The 26541-nt window shown below is 36.3% G+C and overlaps 1 protein-coding gene across 5 annotated transcripts in view; it reads left to right on the forward strand.

The window, feature by feature from the left end:
* The window catches only part of LOC110451502 (gonadotropin-releasing hormone receptor-like), a 120460-nt gene that overhangs the window by 81943 nt on the left and 11976 nt on the right, over positions 1-26541 (forward strand). The window contains exon 4 of one of the 5 annotated variants that reach the window (XM_021499554.1): positions 15663-18048. The exons of 2 other annotated variants lie outside the window; for them this stretch is intronic. In XM_021499554.1, the coding sequence (XP_021355229.1) occupies positions 15663-15975 (313 nt within the window). In that variant the 3' untranslated portion in view covers positions 15976-18048. Of the gene's footprint in view, positions 1-15662; positions 18049-26541 lie in introns of those variants that run through there. 2 more of the 5 variants (XM_021499557.1, XM_021499555.1) reach the window with 2 other exon arrangements.

Raw genomic sequence — 26541 nt, forward strand, 5'->3', positions numbered from 1 at the left:
TCATGCCAAACTTGCGTCCATGCTATGGGGTGCACACAATTAACCCACACATAAGCTGTCTCGTATCTTTCTTTTGGGTGCACAAGTATGTTCCTCATTGTCTGGCGTGTCTCCTTGATGTATTCACGCGGTGTTTTGTTGAAACAGACGACGTGGGTCTTCTGATACCCCTTTTACACTTGGAGGCACCACACATTATTTTCCTTTTGTTCTCTTGATTTGGAATTTTCTTATAAATACTTTCATGGTGTTTTCCCACACGTTGCTGTGTTATCCTTCACTCGTCTGACTGTCCAAAAAGGGTAACTTTATCTATTGAGAGAACGTCTTATGTGTTCTTCCTCTTCTGATCACTCTCCGTAGTGACGGCATTACACCTGTCTGGCGAGGTTCTCACAACTCCTAATTTATGATTAAAGGTATGGTGCGAATCTAACAGTAAGTTTCTGTAAGACGCAGTGAGCACCTCTTTAATCAAGGTAGACAATGGAATCCTATAGGTGCAATTCTGGAGGTGGTGCCAACCACTAACATTTCTTTCAAATACATTAGTGTGTCTTGGACAGAAAGCCGTGTATTGGCCCACTAAGTGCACTGTACTACTGCCATGACCCCGTGTGTGTATGTGTATAAGAAGAGTTCAATAACGTTATCAAATACAGAACAACTTTGCAAAAGCAGGAAAGAAACTTCCTACATCTTCCTCAATAAAATTTCTCAATTAGTATATTCAAATTGCTCTGTCACTTTTGGAATTCATCAAACCCCGCCTTTCCGTCTGTTAGTAATAGTACCGAAGGAATACTGGCATCATCGAAAATATCAAAATGTCAAAATATGTCAATCCTGACTTGTTGAGACATTATCCAACTTACATTTCTCTTCTATTTTATCGGTAAAATATTCTTTTTCGGTCACAAACTACACCTGACCTTTACTAATAGCTATGATTGCGGAATCTAATTATCTTGTGTCAATTATGAGAGTCTTATTGTTTCTGGATTATATGTCAAATGCTGATGTACTTTTGACGATATCATCGCTATGTTTCATACAGCTCCAGGTCCTCATAATACATCCATAACACTGAAAGCATGGATGACATGAACTGCTGAATGCATTTCTTCTTAAACTGTTTCTCTACATAACACTTACAGGGTCAGCCTTTCCTGTTTTTTCCAGTGCTTTAACCGTAGATGCTGCTGTAAGCTGGTTAAACGTTTGATTTGATGGCAGTGCAAAGGTCTTTCTGAATTTTGAAAAATTGTATTTGGTATCTTGCTCTCTCCAAATGCATAACTTAATTACTTCAAATGCCTGCGATCAACCATTTCTGATCCACCATTTTGAACAAGATGGTCTGCAGTGTACACTTCTAAACATAATTTTGAACAAGATGGTCTGCAGTGTACACTTCTAAACATTATTTAGAAATAGTGTTTGAATAACCGGATGTGATACCCAGAACGTTTACGACGGTTTTGTAGTTGTCATGTTTCCTGTGCAAAATTCTGCCGTTGCCTTTTTCTAAAAATAGCCTGGATATCTCTACTATGAAACGTTTGTCTACTTTGCATATGCTTGCCAACTGTCACGCCCTTCTTTACTGTCCTATATTGCACACTGTACGGTTGCTAAGCCTAAGGATTGCAGCTTTTCTGGTAAGAGAGTTTTAAACGACTACTGATTTCCTTAGTTATTCCTTTTCGCACCGTTGCAATGGATATCTGGACCTCAGCAAACGCAAGTAATCTGTATGTATCAGGATTAAACGCAATACATATATCACAAACTTACCTTACTGTTGCTACACTTTCATATCTTGCTATATCCGTACCCTTTAATACTCTGTTCCTATGCCCCTAACTACTATCTACAATCTCTTTAACCAGTAAAGGTCTTGTCGGGTCTCGTAGATATATGCAGGTGATCCACAGGCCTAAGATACCACCCTTTTTACATATGAGGATAGCCACACGGCCTCTCCTTTAATGGTCCTGATTTAGAACTACATCTGTGTATATCGGTGACGTTTTTTTGACCTTTGATGATGTTTTGCTTGGCCTTGATATTTCCAATCATTAGTCTGACTGTCAAATAGAGTATCTCCATCAAAAGTCGGATGTGTTCCTCTTCTTCTGATCTTCGTCTGTAGTGACGGCATTAAACCTGTCTGGCGAGGTTCCCATAACTCCTAATATGGTAAAAGGAATAATGCTAATCGAAATGCAAGTACCGGCAAGACTGAACAAATCTTTAATCAAGGTAGACATTGGAATCTATAAGTTGCACGTCAGGTGACGATGACGACCACAACCATTTATCTCAAGTGCATTAACATGTTTCAGATATAATGTCCCCACTGTACGTGTGTAACTGTGCCGTTGACTTGATCACGTGCCGTCTGCTAGATGCAATAACTGTGGCATACTTTCTTACATTTTAATCGATAAAATTATCTTTTTTTCTGTCACATTACACCCCTGACCTTTTTGGTAATTTTGGAACCCAATTACCTTGTCATTTATGAGAATCATATGTCTTTCAAAACGACGAATATCTTCCTAAACAAATTATTATGTCTCTATTTTCTCTTATTTATTGCGCGTTAATCCGGGCTTGGGTTCCATGTCCTTTTTAGGAATACTGAAAGTATCAATTTTCGATGCATTTAGATTTTACCCTGACAATGTTTAATACATCGTCAGGTATTCATAAGTTAACATTAGAATGTACTTTTGGTGACTGCACCTGCTCACAAATTGCTTCTCTTCATAACCCTTTCTGGATCAATATTACTGTTTTGCCAAAATAATGATATGCAAAGCTTTAATTGAAGACGTTACTGTTAACATAATAGCTTTCCTAATTGGTTCAAACCTTTGTTTAGTCTTTAAATGTAAAGATTCAGTGTTGAAAGTAATAGATCAGAGAACATTGATTTTTTGCAGGCATTTAAAGCAACAAATGCCTGCAAACAATCGACTTTCTCGGATCCATCACCTTTAACTTCGGTCTGTAGTGTGTTGACACTTTTGGGTAGTCAAAGCAAAAACGCGGGAGAATACCGAAATGTCAACAGAATCATAAGTCGAACTCAAACCCGTTAAACTAAGGCAAACTATGAACAAGGAGCGTCATGACGACCCTTGAATAAGGCCAGGTGTTTTGGTAGGGTATGCATCTTCTGCTTCATCGACGACACCCGCCATGAAAATATAGGTAAAATCCCAATAATGTCACGTCCTCACAGCGAGAACTCGGGTAGTGACAACAAAACCACAAGGCACTCTAGTGAGCTTAATCAAGAACATCGACCTTCATATCACACAAAGGAAAACCACATTTCCTTGCATTATCAGTATGGTGACTAATAAACTTATCCAATGCACATTTGAGTAATTGTCTGTGATATCCTGCCTTTTTGCTATTTAACACATATTTTAGTTGGTTATTCAACTGTTATGATTCATGTATAATTCGATTCTGTTGTTTCTAATAGAAGAACCATTGGCTGACTTAGCTATGAATTCTGTATACCTACTTATACTTATAAAGATTGTATAGTTTTCCACCATGCCATTTTTTACTGTATTAAATCCTAACGTTGATTGACCTAAAGATTTAAGCCTTTCTTGGAAAAAAAAGGTAACAACGATTTCTCATTCATTTTGTTTCTCGATTTAAATAGGGTTTTAAATTCTGGTCTTCAGTGCGTTCCTTGGTATGTATCTGAACTTTACATCGAAAATGCCCCATATTGGCTTAATCTTGCCACATTTTTTACTATTATTTTGACACGATTCCACTATCATTTTGTTTACAAACTTTTTGATTGATTAAGGTCGGCCTACATACCTTTGGGCTTTACAGAAATCTGTCTATATATACCTTCTTTACTGTCCTACCAATACTTTTCCTTTAATAAATAATCTGAAGAGCGATTGGAAGAGCTTACCAACTTCCCTCTAGGGATGTGGGTCATTAGCTGTTTTAAAAAGGTCTTTAAAAACCAATTCCTTTTAAGCTTGATAATATTTCTACACGACCTGAAAATGGTGTATTATAATGTTTACTTTGATTCAATTTCAACACTTGCATTCCTGCCAAGTCTGATTACACTTCGCTTCTGTTACTCTTGACATGAAGATTTTTACGTATTCATTAGTCATGTTGTTGGTCGGCATCGTCAGTTTTTTAAGGGCTTTTATGAAAATAATATAGATGAAATTAACAATCAAATATTTATATATATATATGAATTTAGATAATCACCAATAGCGTTCTTAGTGTAAAAAGACAGTCCAGTTGGACAGTGACCCTAAATAATCACCAATAGCGTTCTTAGTGTAAAAAGACAGGTCAGTTGGACAGTGACCCTAAATAATAACTAATAACGTTCTTAGTGTAAAAAGACAGTGCAGTTGGACAGTGACCCTAAACAATCACCAATAGCGTTCTTAGTGTAAAAAGACAGTGCAGTTGGACAGTGACCCTAAATGATCACCAATAGCGTTCTTAGTGTAAAAAACAGTGCAGTTGGACAGTGACCCTAAATAATCACCAATAGCGTTCTTAGTGTAAAAGGACAGTCAGCGGGACAGTGATCTTAAGAACTCTTGACGAGCTGTCACAATCATACGGATATATTTCACTTGTTAACAGGACCTCAAACAGGACATCGTTCATCGAAATATCTGTCAACATACAGTTGGGACGCCAAAGCTTCAACATCGAACATATAAAGAAAATTGCGGTATGAAACACCGTCAGTATTCTCACATAATGTTCATCATAGTGATCTGATGATTTTTATTGCTAAACTCAGACAACCACATTTTCTTTATATATAGACTCCTGATCAATCAAATGGTTTTTTTTTCAAATTTGAATAGATGTAACAATCTACATAAAGCATCCAATGTAATCCCTAGTCCTCAAATAGCGATATTCATTGAGAGCAGCCAGTAGACTTAACCAGCCTCTGATATTCAAACATTCATTCAAATAATCTATATCCGCCTCCGCAACTTTATTTCATTGTGATCTGAAACGAACACCTGTTATTCTACAAGAAAGCAATATCTGACAAATGTACATAGATAAAGTATGTCGTCTATAAAACCAAGTTTGAATTGATTCGTTGTGATATTTACCAAGTAAGTGAAGTTTGTATCGTGTCTGTAAGTTTAATGTCCCCGAAATGAGGGGAAACACAGCAAGTATGGACGAGCTATATTTTTCTACTTCTCGGTGTCCCTTTTTTCAAAGGACTTCTCAGTGCTTAAAAAACATTTTCCCCCTTACCCATGAAGAATACCCCTAGCTTTTCCGTGATGGACCTCTCAATTCGTATGGCTGTAGCACTTCGGTTGCTGACTATTTTAATGTGTCCCGTTGTAACTGTTTTAATCAAGGGCGTTCCTCTCAGATAATTTTGTAACTTTGAATCTCTCCATTCTGTATGAAGAAGCAACCAAAAGGAGTTTTTCTCTGGCTTAAAGTAGCTTCCTCTTTTTTTTCCTGAAATTGCAGTCCTTTTAAATATTTGACACGCCTTTAGATGCAGTGCTTATGTAACCCCTGGATGACAGCAATGGTAATTCATTTCAATTTTAGATATCTATGAAATTGAAAAATGCATGGCAATGTATGATTTTAATGATTACTAGATTTGAAAAGAACTTAATAAACTATTTCATAAACGTGACGTTGGTAATGAAATTGTCGAGGCTTTATAACTTTCTCAGCCCAGCTTTTATGTTATTCCTCTCGCCAAGGAATCAATTTTCAACAATGGTTGTTTTCATTTTGCAGTTTAAACACCATTCCATAATAAAGAATAAAAAATAAAAAAAATCCCAACTATGTGCGTCACCATATGTTCAATACCCATTGGTTGTTATCGGTAGCTAGTGGAAGATAATCAGTTATAAATGAGTTATAAAAGCAACCAATTGCTTCACTGTCCAAGTTCAATACCTTAATGATAAACACGATACAGTCATTTTTCTACGGGATAGTTATATTTGTAAGTATAAAGATGAAACGTTATTAAAAGAACAATACTCTCTACGTATCGCTGTATTATTAAAAATGTGGCAAACCAAATAGTTTTCAAAACATATTTTTATTACGTATCGATTTTTCTAAAGGATCCACTTTTTGATGTTATTGTTCATTTAAAGATGAATGTGACCCACTTTCAGGAGATTGCACCTTTGAAAAATTGGTAATTGGTGCAGAATGCAAAAATATAAAACACTTTCATTCTTCAGCTAAAAAACTTGTTATTACCAATTGTTTCAGACAAAGTACATTTGACAATTACATGGCGAATGGATGTCGGACATTTATTGCATGTTATTCAGTGTTATTTTTATCAACAGTGCAATGAACTTTGGAGAACAGATGATTATTAAGCTCTCTCACACACGACAGAAACAGGGAAACCGCGTTCGAGTGCAACAGGGAACAGTCTTAAAAGTTATTATTTTCATTGATTGAATGCATTTGGTGATATGTTTGTAATACTAAATTCATGAATTCTTTGGTGAACACAATATTCTCCTTGACATTCTTTTTTAGGATCGGGTAGAGACGGACTTTAAGACAACAAGATCCCTAAATAACTTTCCTCTGAATGTACAACTTCCACGAACGTTACATTTGGTAGCTATGCCAATTTAACGAGGAAAAAAGGAAGGAATTTCAACATCTGGTTAAACCTCATTTTTTGAGTAATATTGTAAAACTTTGTATCATTGGCAACGGAATCACCGGTTGACTCACGATTTTCGCACATAGCTGGCCATGTAGGATCGTGTTTACCCATGAAGGAAAGCCACGTGCAATACATTAATCCAACATCTACATGAGCATGGCTTAACACTGCTACGACAATGAGAGGACGTCATGGCGCGGAAAGGTTTACTTCATTTCAATCTATTTCGCTGAATTTGAATTTCCAGTTTAAGTTGTTTATTATCTTCTTTTATTGCGTTCTTATTTGCTATCTAACGGTTTTACTTACAGTAAAAAAAACTGAATTGAAATGTGCTCTTTCCAATTGGGTAAAGATTATATTAAAATCAGATGGTACTTAACTACACGAGTGTGGCTTTACATCTCCATCAAATGCATTGGTAATTATGTATGACAAAAGGCTAGATCATTTGTAAATTATGTAGAATAGAAAAGTTTAACCCTTTAGTAATAAACCTCGGCAGGCATCGGTTTTTCCCAAACATCTGCACCGTCCGTTAAGACATTATGTATGACATATAAAAATATGATAATAGTTATATAATCATTATACATCCTTAACTGCAAAAATATGACAGTCAGTTCCGGAATTTTCTCTTCCGGCATGGCTATTGATTTTATAAATCATTTCTGAAAAGAAAACCTTGCAGAACTTTTATGAAAAAGGAAATTAAAGACGAAATCAACAATAAATAAATCAATAGTGTTCAGATTGAAAAAAAAAATACAACAGGGCTTGATCAGGAATCGAACCCTGGATTTTCTATTATTTTACTATCGCTCTAACTAACAATGCTTCCTTGTCAACTGTTGTACCCTGGTCAAGTCTTATCCATATCGACATTAAAGGAAAGTAACTCTATTTACGAATGTCATTGATATCACCTAGTGCATGAAGAATAGATCTTTCGATCCATGTGCGACATGTGTGTGAAAGTGACGATTTGTTTCTAAAATATCAGTTTGAAGAGCGACCCAGGCGCGGGTCGCTTATTTCCCGCATATTAAAGGGGGGACGGAGTTCTGACGTTAATCGACGTCAGACCGATATAAAAAAAAGTTGATAAAACGTCAGAATAATTCGGACTATGGGATATGGATCCTTAATTCTGTACCTGAAATGTAAAACTATTTTTGTTTTTACGTGGTAGAAACTGTAGTTCATTTATTTAAATAATGTAGACAAGCCAGAATTCACATTAAAGCCATTTACTTTGACATTTTATTTCCTGTGCATCACGTCAAGTCGATCCGTTTGTATTCAAAGAAGAGTGTAGGCACGAGCTATTACAGGTCGGTGATCATATGTTAATCTAACCGTCCATATATATTGAGTTATTTTAAAATACAAGGTGTTTGAAAGCAATACGCATCTTGTCTATCTTCCAGTTCTCGATTCTTTATAAAATTGCCAACTCTTTTTTTTCCTGGTTCTGAAGAGATACTAATCCATGTACCATATATGGACAGAAAATGCTTTCATTTTTGAAACATCTGTTTTCGCCTCCAGTTATGTGCGTGAAAGGGGTGTGTTTTCTTTTGTTTTAATCTACCCCCAATATCTGTTGCCTTTGTTTTTATATGTGTATTGGGAGTTGTGATAAATATATTTCTATCCTTCATCATACATACGAATTAGTTTACCTTGATATCACTTGTTATCCTGGTGGCTTTCTTGGCCTCGACGTTTTTCCTTTACCTTGATAGCCACAACAACCTATAATGAGTAGTGGTACGGTCCATTAAAGGCAAACTTTACTTCATTTTTGAATTTGAAATTAACCAATACACCACAAAATTTTGAAATCATAAACAAAGGAGTCTTACGCACCACCCCTTCTGCTTCAACAGTCATTAAGACCAATATTGATTTCCAACTCATTTTGGGCCCCTAGCATAACCGATGAGTCGTAGGAGGACAGCTGTTTGACGTAAATCGTCTTGGTATACTGTATCTATTACCTAGTTATAATTGTACAATCACTAATGTGTGTGTTGCGTTCCTCTTTCATCAATCTTGTGTGTTTGGAAATCTGCGTGTAATATTGCCTAATATTAAAATCCGCTTATCGTTTTATCCGTCTTAAATGACCAAGCATCAGCCCATTTTATAAAAAAAAAAACAGGACTGTAGCACACTTTGCTATTAAGTCTGAATACGATATTTGCATATGAAAAGGTCCTTTTCGTATGGGAAGATCGAATTTTTCCGGTAGAACAATTGTGTCAGGACGCCGATCCTGAGTATGAACTGTAAGATTGCACATGGTTAATGTATTCTTGGAAGAGTATACTCTCCTGCATCATCAATAACATCTGTGCCAGTCTAGTACGTAGGAAATGTATTCATATGTATGCATTGACTTTGGACCACTCTTAACTCGAGTACAATGGCACTTATCGCCTAGCCATTTAGTCCATGGCCTGTCCGCAGAATGGAAACATTAATTCCGTTCGCTAGACTTCATTTATCGCAAGGACGTATTGACGATGTAATGCCTTATTAGCAAGAAAGTGAGTTATTTCATATAAGAGACCGAAAAGTAACTTGATTGCCAATGCGGGGTATCGTTTCTGTTTGCTGCAATGCTGTAATGAGACGGCAATGTTTTATTGACTGACGTGGAACATGGATACGTTGTGTGGGCTGCAATACGAAGCCATGCTCTATTTATTAACATCCCACACAAATATCGATTATGTGTATCCACTTCTAAAATACGGTCCGTCAAAACCCAACAAATACTTTCTTGTTTGCTGCTTGAGGTAAAGGGTACCACTGCATCGGTTTTCATCGCCAAAAAGAGCATCTCCACTCAAGAGTTTTTGTAATTGGAGTATTCTCCCTTTGATATAGCAGATGAACACACACAACCAAAAGGTGTTTTCTGGCCCAGATAAACCTCTCCTTTCAAGATTTCAAAGACTCTGCATCCCATTATTTAGACAGTCAACGCTGTGATTTTGAAACTACTGGCTTTACTAGCTTTGCAATTTAACGTTTTCCTAGATTCTTATTTTTTTCTTAAATTCAGACAAATAAATTGCTGTACAATTTGTCGCAACATGTTATTTTTTTCGGGAAACTTTTTTTGAATAGGGACTTTATAAATATTTCACAGTAATGCAATGGTAATAATATTGTCAAACTCGATTGCATTCTTCTGCCTTAAACACGCATCAACTGTGAAATATGTTTTATGATATAAAGACAAACTTGCTGATTTAACTTTTTTTTCAGTAAACATCAACACATAGAAAGGTTCTTTTTATATCATAATAAAATGGATTGAAACATGATTTGTTATGATTTTTCAATGTTAATTAGGTTTCTAACAGCATTCTCATGATTCCATCCACCACGTTGTAAGATGAATTTGCTATCATATAGTATGCAAGTATACCTTTCTCCATAATGTTGCAAACATTCTTATTCTATCGAATGTTTTGCGCGTTATTGAAGTTTAACGTATTGCTGAATTGACGCAATCATAATACATGCTGCGAATATACAAAATTTTCTTCAAACAAACGAACACAAATTTACCTTAACAAGAATATTATGAACTTCATATATATTCACGTGACCAATGGAGTTATGTTGGCATATATACAATGTATGGGCAAATGAAAATTTTAGATGCATGACTTACTGCTTATATTCAACAAACTGTTAGAAGTGTTATTGAACCGCTATTAAAAAACCTGAACCATAAGAGTTTGAAATCATAGTCTAATACCAAATATGTTGTGATCCCTTTGGCTTTGCTGTCTCCTCGACTCCTGTTGTTGTCTGACACATACTGTCTATGTGTGTTGACACTGTGATATGTCTATTGTTTACTTCAAAACTTTGCAACATAATGCAATGCGTTGGCATTGTGCTAGACTTATTAGTAGTCATTTACCTCTAATCATTGCAAAAACTGCAATGATTACTTTTGTTCAATCTCATTTATGTGTCTCAAGCTTTTGCTTTTTCAGACAATGATTAATATTTCGGTATTAGAACGATATATTTTTGAAGGATCTAGTAAGCAACACCTAGGATCGTTAATGTCTTTCTAGTGTATGTCAGATAGAGGAAACTAATATTGATGTTATCATATATTACGAATTTTTTGTCGAGATAACATTGCAGTTTCATCAATATCATATGAATCGAAAGCAAACCCCAGATCCTTTTGATATGATACAACAAAGCTTTATTCCACTATGCCATAATGAAAGAGAAACAACTCAAATTGAGAGACATGCAGGTGTCGTTTAGTGATGCTGTGATGAAAAAAGTTCAGGTAAAATAAGAATAAAGTAAACCTTATATACTTTGAGATTAAGACAAGGATCTGTGCTGTCCCCTTACTGTACAATACAGTACTACGACACCGTAATATTTATGATATTTTCATGCTGATGCATTTTGTATCACATTCATATTCGTAATTAACCAAGCATAGTCGAACTAGTTCATATGAAACTAATGTCAAAGAATTCATTGCACGTGAAAAGATTTGCTTACCAGATCAATTTAACAGACATAATAGTGTTTGTCACATGGGAGGTAGGAAGATACGCTTGGCAAAAATTGTTTTTGTTTTCCCGAACACGAATTATTTCCGCCAAAATGGCTTTTCTATCAGTTCAACTAACAGCATGTGTTAATGCGCAATGAACCCATGAGGACATCTAGAAAGAGGATTTTCAAATTTCTGTATGATTAAAATCAGGATGATATATTTTTTAACAGTTATGATGATACACAGCTGATAGTATACTGCACATCACAGAACTGTGTTACATAACATCATAAATGTTAAAAATATGCGTTTCCATCCTCACTTACTACGTTGTAAAGTACCTCTTTCATGAAGATACTCTTTGCATGAAATTATCCTTGATTTGGGTTCTGAGAACATTGTATGCAGTCGTCCCGTTAACTTTTGTTGTTCCCTCAGTATTCCAGCTTTCGTATTTACTTCCTTGCGTAATACAATATTAATTGAATGGCTAATGATTTCTTGATAAAAGAGACAAAATTGATGCATTTGTCATAGTACCAAGTTTCAGTTCCAATTTTGCATTTTTTTTTAGTTTAAGAGCTTAATTCACTTGTTGTGGCTTAAGAAGAGTTCTAATGTCTTGATTACGTTACGTCATCATTATCTGCATTAAACATCCATATGTCCACCGCTTCATGTTGAAGTTTTTAATCGTAACACATTGTGCTATCACTGATATATCAGGTTTAAACCACGGATTGCCATTTGGCGGTCATAATATCTTCATGCTTTATTACGTAATGTGATCAAAACCATTAAGATGCGAGTCCTGTCGACCATATATTCTTTTTTCAATGCTTCCGTAAGAATCAACACCGACCGAAATAGCAAAACGCTTCTGACAAGGAAACACAGTGAACATTTATAACGCTATATATGCATATTAAGTCACTTCATCCAGGGCCAATCAAATTTAGATGTCATCGATATGTGTTACTCATACATTTGAAGAAATGTCACAAAAAGTTTTACTAATAAGACTTTACGCTACACTAACGTAAGAAATAGTGTTGTTGGTTGTCTCTTAAATTTATATCACAGCATATGTGTTAAAGAAGTCAGATAATTATGTCAAAGTCTTCATAATCCTGCATCTCTCGAAATCCTTTTGTATTCGTTTGCTTATCAGCACTTAACATTAGTCAGGGAAATTGAAATGAGTGAGTATCGAATTAAATAAGACTGTTGAAGAAACAGATGTTACTGTCAAGAAATGAAAACTTCAAAACAGAAAAAAATGCTAGTTTATCAGTAACATGCCCATGTTTTTCTTGCTGTTTACATCGGTCTTATGTGTACATACGACTGGTGTGGTATATTTATATATCGCCCAAAGGCCGTAATAGCAGACGTAAAGCCGTCAAAATCAGTATATCTGTATACATATTTGTGATAAAAAGCAACACTCCTACATACTTCGAATTTATGTAAAATGGAAGGACTTGGAAAGGTCCTTGATACCCCACCAGATAAGCGCATCGATGATTTTGATTTTGTATGAAAACGAAAGCAAGTCAAAGCGATGAGATGACAGAGATTGTTCCAATGGGTTTGGCAGCAGTCTGCTGGTACATCGGGCCACCAAACTCAAAACAGATATTTTCATTAATGAACTCGATCATTATCACGATGTAAGCTTCAGTACATTTAAACTTTTCCTTTGTCTTTTTGAAAACCTGATTCCTACAATACTTATTCCTATCTTTGTATTGTCGTTTTGCATCTTGTTATAAGAGAACGAATACGTTATATTAGTTTGGTGTCAGGAATAGTAGAATAAATAGTAGAAACGTTAAATGTTCTGATAGAAAAAATGTTTTGGTGAAGGTATGAGCAAGATTGATAAAAAGATCTTTTTAGTTCTTTAGAGTCTGCATTTGTATTAATTCCACTTCTGCAGTAAATAGTGTCGCAATGCAACTGTAGGTCTGATCAAATGGTAACTATACTTTGAACGGAAGAAAGACGTTTGGGGAATGGCTTCGCCAAGGAATTAGCAGAGCAAGCGATAAAACGCTGTTTATAAGGTTGCTTGTGAAGTTTCCTAATCCTATAAAACACTGATGCATGTCTGCATTCTTATCATTAAACGTGTTCTGAAAAAAATGTGTTACAGAAGAATAGAAAGCCATTATTTAGTCTTTAAAGAAATGTAATTGTAGGGTTTCCTTTTCATCAAATAAACCTAGCTCTTTCTTTCAAACAGGAAATGCAGACGTTTTTGCAGAAAACAATGTTATTAAGGTGTTCTGTCTGCCTTCATAGCTACAGAGATCAATCAGTGTGGTATTTGAAATTAGGGTCAAGAAAAAGACATTTTTATTTGGTTAACACGTTTGGTACGATAAACCGGACATATTTGACCCATTCTATGCAGTTCATTCAAATGCTGTCTTGTTATTCACATTCCAAAACTAATGGTAGGAGATTCGAGATAATTTGGAGATTTCATGAAAAAGCTCGCGTTGATTTACATTAAAGATAACATTTAGATCGTCAGTTAATATGTATAAACCTGGAATATAGTTGTACGAAGATGTAGAACACACACATTCTAAAAGAAGATTTACTCTGAGTCATCTAAATCACATTGTTTTGTTGAGTTGAGTTGTTCCATTTTATTACAGAGAAGATCTTTGCAAATATCATGTTTTTCTTATGTCGATTTATAATGAGTTATACTTATTGCTTACATGTCATGTGCGAGTGCGAGAGAGAGAGAGAGAGAGAGAGAGAGAGAGAGAGAGAGAGAGAGAGAGAGAGAGAGAGCGGTTTCGTTCTGTTTTTTTCTATTGTGGTTTATATACAATGAAATTAAAACTGCACTCTTAAATATTTATTAGTCTTTTACAATACCGAAGCTATATATATCTTTCAGTATTATCAATATATCATTTTGGACTCTAAGCTACTTATGCATTTTAGTATGATGGACCAGGAAGATTGCACCTACTCTGAATCTGTATATTATTCAGCTTGCTTTAGTGTCAATTATCTGACGCAGCTTTCCACGGAATCCAATCGTATATTGATTCCTATCATACACATTTGTAGAGTATATCAAAAAAGCAATGCATGAACACAAAGGACACTTAACTTACCTACTTGCTTCGCGGAGGAACATGATGGTTGGTAATTTGTAGATTTAAAGAGGATTATTTTCCAAAAAATGAAATAAATTTTAGTTACAGCTATAAATAGTGGCGTTACAGAAATGAGACAAACATCATTCTTCGTAATCAAGTATTTTATCATTGTTGTTATTATTATAGTATAATATTACCTCAATATAAGCTATCAATATGAACATTAACAGAAAAATGATCAACATGATCTCTTTTACTGCTTATTCTGATTTTTGACCTGCAACCTTAGTTATTTTCATCATTAATATTAGATAGTCTTGATAGGGATGAAAGTGAAGATACATAGACAAATGAACCAAGCAACACCAGCAATACGCAAGTATGTTTTGCATTCTACTGATACACCTCAAAAACGCATTTGATGCTGAACATTTTTAAGTTTTTGAAGCACATGGTTTCTTTCATAACAATATTTTACTCGATTCAAAACAAAAAATAATAAGACTGAAAAGAACACTTTGCATTTGGCAACCTCAGAAATACCAACTTACCCTCAAAAGAAAATTAAAGAATAACTAGCCATATAGTTATCAAAACCCGACTCCGGGAAGGACCACACCAAAACCTTAGAATTGATAATAATCGTACATAACACCAATTATAGTGTATCTTAAACTGTAAGTCTTTCTTTTCGTTATGATAAATGACATGTATCAAAACAATTCATTAATACAATAACTCCACGCAAGCTCATTTCTAAAACTAAAATCACCAAGGCCGTAGCGCAAAAGTGTACATTGCTACCTATAAATGCTGTACACGGTAGGATTTAGCTTATTAATGTTTGAATCGTTGAATGATCACTGATTAACATAGTTATGCTTGGCGACACACCCTTCACCATATATCTGTAGGTATGTTTGCACAACCTAACTTTGTTATCCACTTTTCAATAAGTTGATGCAGTATGCTTCTTATTTACCTCTGAGCAAAGAATGATTATTTCTTTTATTTTATAATTTTACAATCTGATTAAATGTTCATATATATGAAATATCTTTCAACTAAAGAACGTGATTGTACGAAACAATCATAGTGGAATAATTAATCAGATTGTAGCACTAATTATATTACAATTCATAGATTATTTTAATACTTTGCACCAATTTTATGTTTTGTTTCATGCTTGCCTGCTTTATTTTTTTATCAAATCCTCATCTCTTAATTGAGCTTTTGTTCCGTTGCTTTCCAGGTGCTGGAAAAAAGACGTGAACAACAGCGGGATAACCCCCTTTCTCCAGCGAAGAAACCGGAAGTCAAATCAGCATTGCATGAGCACAAAGGACACTAAACTGACCGTACTTGCCTCGCGGAGGAATACATTAGTGTTATGTAGGTGTGAAGAGGCTTCTATTCCAAAAGAAATAGCCATGTCCATGCCATGTGTTATGGTGATGTGTAACAAGGAGGAGGCATGCGCAGAGGGTACGGAAGTAAAACAAAACCCCTCATCTTTTCCCACTTCTATGGACACACTTTTTACGTGTCATGTACGTTACAAATGACGTCAGTGGACTCCAAGATAATCACGTGATGTAATGTATTTCTTTGATAATTTCCCATTATTACAGAACGAACTCTGTATCATTAACGTTGAACAAGCTATTGCCTCATGCTTACTTCAACATTCCTAATTTGATTACGCTGCAGAATTGACATTTGTTGACGAATGAGATTTCCTCTGGATCACCTATTTTTCTTCACTATTACTTATTTACTAGGTAGCGGGTTAATATTTTGACGTCAATGTGTCTGTGATATGCTTCGACAAAAGTAATGTTATATACTTTTTTAAACAAAATAACAATTTTACGTAATCAAGACCTTTTTGCTCAAGAAGATGATGATAACTTTCTGGATTAGTTCGCTTTATCACCGGGAAAGCTACTTATTTAAAGAGGCTGATCTAGGTCTATAGAATCGAGAGATGTAGTATCACGTGGAATAAAAGGTAACGCCGTACGAATGTATCAGAATACTGGCGCGCAACTGTTTCCATAGAAAAACAACACATTTAATTCAGTTGCTTTTGATGAGTGAATGGTGCATGCGACTTCATCACTATCATTTTTTTTGTCATCATTATCATCCTAATATTTTCCCTTTGCCTTGTGTATATCATGTACGCTTTGCTTTAATTGAACTGATCTACACTTTATTTGTGAACTTTCCCTTTCCTGTTGGTCATAAAAATAAGGATGCACTGAAATAACTGTAAACGCATGTTACACAGTACATCAATCTAGAAACAGATGGTTATTATATTTTTAAAAAAATGTTATTACAAACTAATGCATTGTTGAATGGAGAACTTTATTTATAAAAGTACATCGCTAGACATGAATGTAATAATTCATGTTCATTAATAACGAGAAATACCATAATGTATGAGCTACAAATTTAATGCGTCCATTAATTATGAATATCATCTGATTAAACATTTTGCTTTTCATAACATAATGACATTTAATACATACTTCACTGTGTAAAACGACAACCCCTGTTAAATAAAAATACACATTGAAACAACATTCATTTATTATATCACATCAATTGACTCAAGCTATTGCTACATCCGCAAAAATTGGATCATGATCACGTGGGAATCGGTGATTTGTGATATCAACTCGGTGTTGCAGTACCATTTTTAGAAACAGCACGTTAACCTCCCTTTTATGACGTCACTTCAACTGTAACGTCACACTATTCTCAGCCAAGAACACTACTATTCACATAGTGATTTTATTACGACCAATCCTGTTGAAGACAAGAAGCTATTTGGACTTTGAAAAGGTATAACGACCTGGACTTTGTCTCGGTTAATATATATGTTGCAGGTTCATATAACCACATGTGCATCTCAACAAAAGTCCTTAATTGATCAATGTTATAGGGGCTACATAAAACTACCTCACTTTCTAAGACATTGCAAACAAAACACTTTTCTTATATATAACTATATAATTATTTAATTCATTTGTATTGCTGTCGCGTTTTATCAATCGATACAACGCGACAGCAATAAAAATGAGGACACGTCAAAAACAAAAGGAAACACACTCTGAGGAACCACATAAAGATTCAATAGTTACATGCCATCCATATATGTCTTCGAAGCCTGATTATGTATAATTAATAAGATGAATTACGAGGTTTTTATGTGTTGAGAGCAAGATTACCAGACTTTTTGAGGTTCTAATCATCAATCTAATGTCACTGAGTTTCGTATTACATCAATCTTTTCTTTAACGATCAATGATATTCTCGTTAGTTTGTCTTAAAACATCTTATTCAAAGTTTTTTGATATAACATTATACCTGATGTTTATGTCATTGACGAATGTTAAAAGAAATAGCATTTAAACATCTCCTTGATAGTGACCTTTCGTAGAAGGGTGACGTCACGGTATTGAAATTGCCACCATCCTGAATTTAAGCAATTCTCCTTTTATAATGTATCCATAGACGGAGTTCTACTGATTTTTCTCAATATTTTTTACCATTTTTAACATAGACATACGTAAAACACCGTGTTTTTTTTAGATATCTAAGAATTTTTCATGAATGCCAACACTAAAATCGAACTCAAAATACAAGTAATAAAAAGATATATTACAATGTTTCTTTTTGTTTTCATTGTAGGAAGCTTTCAGAAACCTACTATTTATTTTGACATCTCACTATGTATGCTATGGATTAACTTAAGTAGTATGCGTTAGGTTGCTTATGTATTCACTGTTAATGTCGAGGAGCATGCGCAACAACTGAAAACAAAAAAACATTCGTCTGTAACCACACAGAGAAATTGCATAAACTTGGTACAAATCGCAAACGATAGAATGCAATGTTAAAGATTAGCAAATCAGGATGAGATTCTTTTTCTGTACTGTTCGCATTTTAATTAATATAAAGAATAATAATCTAATATACATTGCTTCTAAAGTAGTGATTAATTCTGTTGAAGGTTTCTACCCCTTATACTTGTAGGTACCCAGACAAACACCATTGCATCAACACATATTTTTCTATCGTGGAAAAATGACATATTTACAAAAGATTTGTTTAGGCAAATTTCAAACACTTTTTGACACCAAACCCAAAACATGGTTGACAATTATAACAAACAAATATGATAAAAAAAAAAGTGTACCACAGCATCAATGCACAAGTACAAAATTTCAAATAAAGAAAACAACAACTTGAATTGAGGAGAAAACAAGAAACATAAATCGTACATCAAATCATGCTTCTCTTTTCAGTCTAGGAAGATGATACTTACGTTGTAGTTTAAAGCAGACTAATTATAACGATTGGCTAGCAAACAAAATCCTCTGCGTAGGAGGAGGTTTCCGATGCCAATCCTTGGACGTCTTGAATAGAGTTCTTTCATTTAATTTGGTCCTTCAAACCTTGCGTATTCCTTTTATTTTATTTTTTTTGTTGTTAAACAGCATACGACGACAGGATAAGAATAACTCCGTTATTTCTGACATTTTTATTCAGTAATGATATTAATTGCTAAATAGTTTTTTACCATTACATTTATATCACGATAAATCAGGATTAAATATAAACTACATAGTGTGACAAACAAATGGTATAATGTATCACGTATCCTTTTAGGAAAATGGTAGTTCCGGGGATGCAGCTCATTTTCTTTATTGAACTAGGAATAAAACAAGTTTGATTAAAACATTGTAACATTTGGTATTAAAACAATTAAAATTGATTATATTTTACAAAGTAGAAAATAAACATACTACCCTACTTCAATAGATATCAACAAAATGGATGACTTGCAAAGGTAACAACGTGAACAAGTTGATGGATAGCATTTGTCTTGAGTCAGCGTATCACTAAATAGTGAGTAGAATTGGCTGTCTGAGGTAGACATTTAGACTAAAAAGGGCATATGCTGGGTTCGCCTTGCTACGGCATAACTCATCAAGAACACACAAGGAAATTAGTAGACAGGTCGACAAGATATGATAATATAACGGGGCCATTTACTCACCACAAATTACGATAGTCTGTACGTGGTGGAATGAAATCCACTTGACTTCTTTATGGCAGTATCTGACACGCCGACACGTTTAATCAGTATGAGTATAGGGCATTGGTGAACAGTAGAAACAACGTACCATTTGGGAGCAATTCATCTGTGACTTCAGATAATGTCGTGTTTCTCATGCTTTTTTCCGTGTCTAGTCCCTCTGGGAGATCTTGATTGATTTGATAATATGTCTAGAGTGATGCGTCTGGAGACATTCCGTATCGTAAAGATCAGGTAATGATAATCGTCTCTACTTAGGTATTAGGATTTGAGGCTACTAACGTCAAAAAGTGAATTATCATAAAGTGTTTATTCCATGGTTGACAAAAACTAGGCAAAATTTATCATCGCTGTAAAACACAGATACCAGCAAAACGCATTGTAATACTAACCACAAATATAAAATAACTCTTTTTAATGTTTATCTACAGTGTTTCCGCCAATAAAAGCTTATTTGAATGGCATCAAACTTGAATATGGAAGCTAATATATTGATGGAACGATGTGTTATTTTGAGACTTACTTGTTTATTCATAGAGCTTTCGGCTCTTTCCCACACACCATGTCTATAACACGTTTTAGATATCGGTCTTCTCTTTACACGTTACAAAGTAATAAAACTGAAACTAGCAGATTGCATGTGTGTTTCATTGGAATATAAGATTATCTGTCGAACATTTCGTTACATTCACTTTAAGCATAAAAAAACTTCCATAAACACCAAAACAGAACAAAGGGGAAGTCCCTTGTCACATGCAATGCCTCAAAAAGTGTCGATTTCAGTGATAATGTTTCTTCCTCGGGTACATAAATTGTTATATTCACCTCCGAGAAGATGTCAATATTTGTTAAATATGGTTAATTATTATATTTATATCCATCCTATGTCTGCCATTATAAACATACCTTACCCATGTATACGTTGATACGTTTGATACTTATGAATTTCCCTTGGTAAGGTATTAACACCGCCATTAAAAACATCGAACGTCATGCATGCATTTTACAGAATTAGAGTTGTTTGAAATTTGAAAGTTTGAAAACAAAAATTTATAAAAACAGCACGGGATGAACTAGGCTTAATCTGTGAAGTTACGTACGAATTACAACTGTAAGGAATGAAAAATCCAATGTATTGGCCTCGTAGCCAATTAAAAACTTGAGAGGGGAATTGCTCTTAGTCTGAAAAAATCCTTTCCGGTCTCTTTATCTTCTATATATAAGGACGAATACTTATAATTTTAAATTATTAATTGGCACACTTTACCGTCAGGTTGACCTAACTACGAACAAATATTATGATTCCAATTGAACTATATCTTTCCCCTTTTTTTCCCTTTTATTTTGTTAAAATGTTCGTACAGTAAATTATTATCATTTATATAATATGTCATATTTATTGGCGTTGGAGTTGTAAACAGGTATCAGATTGGGTGTGTATGTGTGCGTGTCCATGTATGTACATGTATGTGTGTGATAGTCATCGGATATGTTTATGTACGTAATTTGATTAGTCACCATTGTGTTTGGAAAAAAACATATTTGTACAATTATCTGAGAAGAATTTTAATGGCGACAGATTGGTAACGTTCATATACAGGTCCAGCATTTGTATGAGTAATGATTGTCAGATAAACTGTTGCGATGTATATATTGATAAAGGCATTGTTGTTGTTCAGGTGTTATTGTTTGGTTAATGATCAATAAATATTTGAAAGCTGAATTGGAATAGTGTCTTACTTCACAGTATTAGGACAAAACGCTGCTGGCATGAAGTAATCTTACTCAAAAACAAGGATAAACATGAGCAAAGGTAATACTTCCGTTCAGAACTTTGAAAAAAACATGGATGGCCAGGTGTTTCGGAAGGGTGCGCGTCTTCGTTCCATTGGCGGCACCCGCCATCTAAATATTGGTCCAATCCAAGTTATGTCATGTTCTCCAAACGAGAGCTGAGGCAATGGCAACACAACACCGAAATACACCAATGGCAACACAACACCAAAGCACACCAATGGCAACACAACACCAAAGCACACCTATGGCAACACAACACCAAAGCACATCAATGGCAACACAACACCAAAGCACACCAATGGCAACACAACACCAAAGCACACAAATGAATATAATAAAAACAACCAACCGCTATGTCTAACAAGAAAGAGATCAAGAGGGCGACATGATGTTAATTATTACAAATAATTACTCCATACCACATTTCCGACTACAACTAACCAACTTATCATTTTTTTCCATCTACGACTCGACTTTGGAACCGACTAGATCTTGAAATTAGAAAAAGTGTTTCGTACGCAGTCTTTAAAAAATCTCTTCTAACCTTGACAAAAGTTCCAAATTATTAATTGATCGGAAACCGGAAATCCAATATATTGCAAACCAGACTGAGAAATATATCTAGTACTTTAAATGATGATCTATTCCAATCTTTATAATTTAATTGTCTACCGTCACTGTCAATGCGGTCATCCCATTGAAGATTCATACCACTTCTTTATTTGTAATAATTATGCGGACCAAAGAATAAAATTGTACCGTGAACTGAATGAATTCATCCCGCTAGACCTGCAGTTACTATACAATGTTACATTGTAGTAATAATTTGTCTTTAGAGGACTATATTAAAATATGCCAAAGCACCCAGCAATATATTTCAGACTCTAGAAGATTTTGATATCTCTTTATTATTTGAATAGATAAATGAATAGATTTTTGTATTAAATGTTCTTGTATTCAATCTTGTTCGATGTTGACGGCAAAAGAGAAACGGATATTCAAGAACGAATTGAACGACAAAGAGGAGTAAACCAAGGCACGGGATGTGATGGACAATAGTTCATGGCACGGGATGTGATAGACAATAGTTCAAGGCACGGGATGTGATAGACAATAGTTCATGGCATGGGACGTGATAGACAATAGTTCAAGGCACAGGATGTGATAGACAATAGTTCATGGCACGGGATGTGATAGACAATAGTTCATGGCACGGGATGTGATAGACAATAGTTCAAGGCACGGGATGTGATAGACAATAGTTCAAGGCACGGGATGTGATAGACAATAGTTCAAGGCACGGGATGTGATAGACAATAGTTCAAGGCACGGGATGTGATAGACAATAGTTCAAGGCACGGGATGTGATAGACAATAGTTCAAGGCACGGGATGTGATAGACAATAGTTCAAGGCACGGGATGTGATAGACAATAGTTCAAGGCACGGGATGTGATAGACAATAGTTCAAGGCACGGGATGTGATAGACAATAGTTCAAGGCACGGGATGTGATAGACAATAGTTCAAGGCACGGGATGTGATAGACAATAGTTCAAGGCACGGGATGTGATAGACAATAGTTCAAGGCACGGGATGTGATAGACAATAGTTCAAGGCACGGGATGTGATAGACAATAGTTCAAGGCACGGGATGTGATAGACAATAGTTCAAGGCACGGGATGTGATAGACAATAGTTCAAGGCACGGGATGTGATAGACAATAGTTCAAGGCACGGGATGTGATAGACAATAGTTCAAGGCACGGGATGTGATAGACAATAGTTCAAGGCACGGGATGTGATAGACAATAGTTCAAGGCACGGGATGTGATAGACAATAGTTCAAGGCACGGGATGTGATAGACAATAGTTCAAGGCACGGGATGTGATAGACAATAGTTCAAGGCACGGGATGTGATAGACAATAGTTCAAGGCACGGGATGTGATAGACAATAGTTCAAGGCACGGGATGTGATAGACAATAGTTCAAGGCACGGGATGTGATAGACAATAGTTCAAGGCACGGGATGTGATAGACAATAGTTCAAGGCACGGGATGTGATAGACAATAGTTCAAGGCACGGGATGTGATAGACAATAGTTCAAGGCACGGGATGTGATAGACAATAGTTCAAGGCACGGGATGTGATAGACAATAGTTCAAGGCACGGGATGTGATAGACAATAGTTCAAGGCACGGGATGTGATAGACAATAGTTCAAGGCACGGGATGTGATAGACAATAGTTCAAGGCACGGGATGTGATAGACAATAGTTCAAGGCACGGGATGTGATAGACAATAGTTCAAGGCACGGGATGTGATAGACAATAGTTCAAGGCACGGGATGTGATAGACAATAGTTCAAGGCACGGGATGTGATAGACAATAGTTCAAGGCACGGGATGTGATAGACAATAGTTCAAGGCACGGGATGTGATAGACAATAGTTCAAGGCACGGGATGTGATAGACAATAGTTCAAGGCACGGGATGTGATAGACAATAGTTCAAGGCACGGGATGTGATAGACAATAGTTCAAGGCACGGGATGTGATAGACAATAGTTCAAGGCACGGGATGTGATAGACAATAGTTCAAGGCACGGGATGTGATAGACAATAGTTCAAGGCACGGGATGTGATAGACAATAGTTCAAGGCACGGGATGTGATAGACAATAGTTCAAGGCACGGGATGTGATAGACAATAGTTCAAGGCACGGGATGTGATAGACAATAGTTCAAGGCACGGGATGTGATAGACAATAGTTCAAGGCACGGGATGTGATAGACAATAGTTCAAGGCACGGGATGTGATAGACAATAGTTCAAGGCACGGGATGTGATAGACAATAGTTCAAGGCACGGGATGTGATAGACAATAGTTCAAGGCACGGGATGTGATAGACAATAGTTCAAGGCACGGGATGTGATAGACAATAGTTCAAGGCACGGGATGTGATAGACAATAGTTCAAGGCACGGGATGTGATAGACAATAGTTCAAGGCACGGGATGTGATAGACAATAGTTCAAGGCACGGGATGTGATAGACAATAGTTCAAGGCACGGGATGTGATAGACAATAGTTCAAGGCACGGGATGTGATAGACAATAGTTCAAGGCACGGGATGTGATAGACAATAGTTCAAGGCACGGGATGTGATAGACAATAGTTCAAGGCACGGGATGTGATAGACAATAGTTCAAGGCACGGGATGTGATAGACAATAGTTCAAGGCACGGGATGTGATAGACAATAGTTCAAGGCACGGGATGTGATAGACAATAGTTCAAGGCACGGGATGTGATAGACAATAGTTCAAGGCACGGGATGTGATAGACAATAGTTCAAGGCACGGGATGTGATAGACAATAGTTCAAGGCACGGGATGTGATAGACAATAGTTCAAGGCACGGGATGTGATAGACAATAGTTCAAGGCACGGGATGTGATAGACAATAGTTCAAGGCACGGGATGTGATAGACAATAGTTCATGGCACGGGATGTGATAGACAATAGTTCAAGGCACGGGATGTGATAGACAATAGTTCAAGGCACGGGATGTGATAGACAATAGTTCAAGGCACGGGATGTGATAGACAATAGTTCAAGGCACGGGATGTGATAGACAATAGTTCAAGGCACGGGATGTGATAGACAATAGTTCAAGGCACGGGATGTGATAGACAATAGTTCAAGGCACGGGATGTGATAGACAATAGTTCAAGGCACGGGATGTGATAGACAATAGTTCAAGGCACGGGATGTGATAGACAATAGTTCAAGGCACGGGATGTGATAGACAATAGTTCAAGGCACGGGATGTGATAGACAATAGTTCAAGGCACGGGATGTGATAGACAATAGTTCAAGGCACGGGATGTGATAGACAATAGTTCAAGGCACGGGATGTGATAGACAATAGTTCAAGGCACGGGATGTGATAGACAATAGTTCAAGGCACGGGATGTGATAGACAATAGTTCAAGGCACGGGATGTGATAGACAATAGTTCAAGGCACGGGATGTGATAGACAATAGTTCAAGGCACGGGATGTGATAGACAATAGTTCAAGGCACGGGATGTGATAGACAATAGTTCAAGGCACGGGATGTGATAGACAATAGTTCAAGGCACGGGATGTGATAGACAATAGTTCAAGGCACGGGATGTGATAGACAATAGTTCAAGGCACGGGATGTGATAGACAATAGTTCAAGGCACGGGATGTGATAGACAATAGTTCAAGGCACGGGATGTGATAGACAATAGTTCAAGGCACGGGATGTGATAGACAATAGTTCAAGGCACGGGATGTGATAGACAATAGTTCAAGGCACGGGATGTGATAGACAATAGTTCAAGGCACGGGATGTGATAGACAATAGTTCAAGGCACGGGATGTGATAGACAATAGTTCAAGGCACGGGATGTGATAGACAATAGTTCAAGGCACGGGATGTGATAGACAATAGTTCAAGGCACGGGATGTGATAGACAATAGTTCAAGGCACGGGATGTGATAGACAATAGTTCAAGGCACGGGATGTGATAGACAATAGTTCAAGGCACGGGATGTGATAGACAATAGTTCAAGGCACGGGATGTGATAGACAATAGTTCAAGGCACGGGATGTGATAGACAATAGTTCAAGGCACGGGATGTGATAGACAATAGTTCAAGGCACGGGATGTGATAGACAATAGTTCAAGGCACGGGATGTGATAGACAATAGTTCAAGGCACGGGATGTGATAGACAATAGTTCAAGGCACGGGATGTGATAGACAATAGTTCAAGGCACGGGATGTGATAGACAATAGTTCAAGGCACGGGATGTGATAGACAATAGTTCAAGGCACGGGATGTGATAGACAATAGTTCAAGGCACGGGATGTGATAGACAATAGTTCAAGGCACGGGATGTGATAGACAATAGTTCAAGGCACGGGATGTGATAGACAATAGTTCAAGGCACGGGATGTGATAGACAATAGTTCAAGGCACGGGATGTGATAGACAATAGTTCAAGGCACGGGATATGATGGACAATAGTTCAAGGCACGGGATGTGATGGACAATAGTTCAAGACGAAAGTTTTTGAAAAAGTGTAAAGTGTAAACTTCTGCCGTCGGTGTCGAAAAAGAGTGTCCACATTTTGAAAAATTATACATACTTAACCAAAGTCTCTCTCTCTCTCTCTCTCTCTCTCTCT

The sequence above is a fragment of the Mizuhopecten yessoensis genome, unplaced genomic scaffold (genome assembly GCF_002113885.1).
Source record: "Mizuhopecten yessoensis strain PY_sf001 unplaced genomic scaffold, ASM211388v2 scaffold6111, whole genome shotgun sequence".
NCBI classification, from domain to species: Eukaryota; Metazoa; Mollusca; class Bivalvia; order Pectinida; family Pectinidae; genus Mizuhopecten; species Mizuhopecten yessoensis.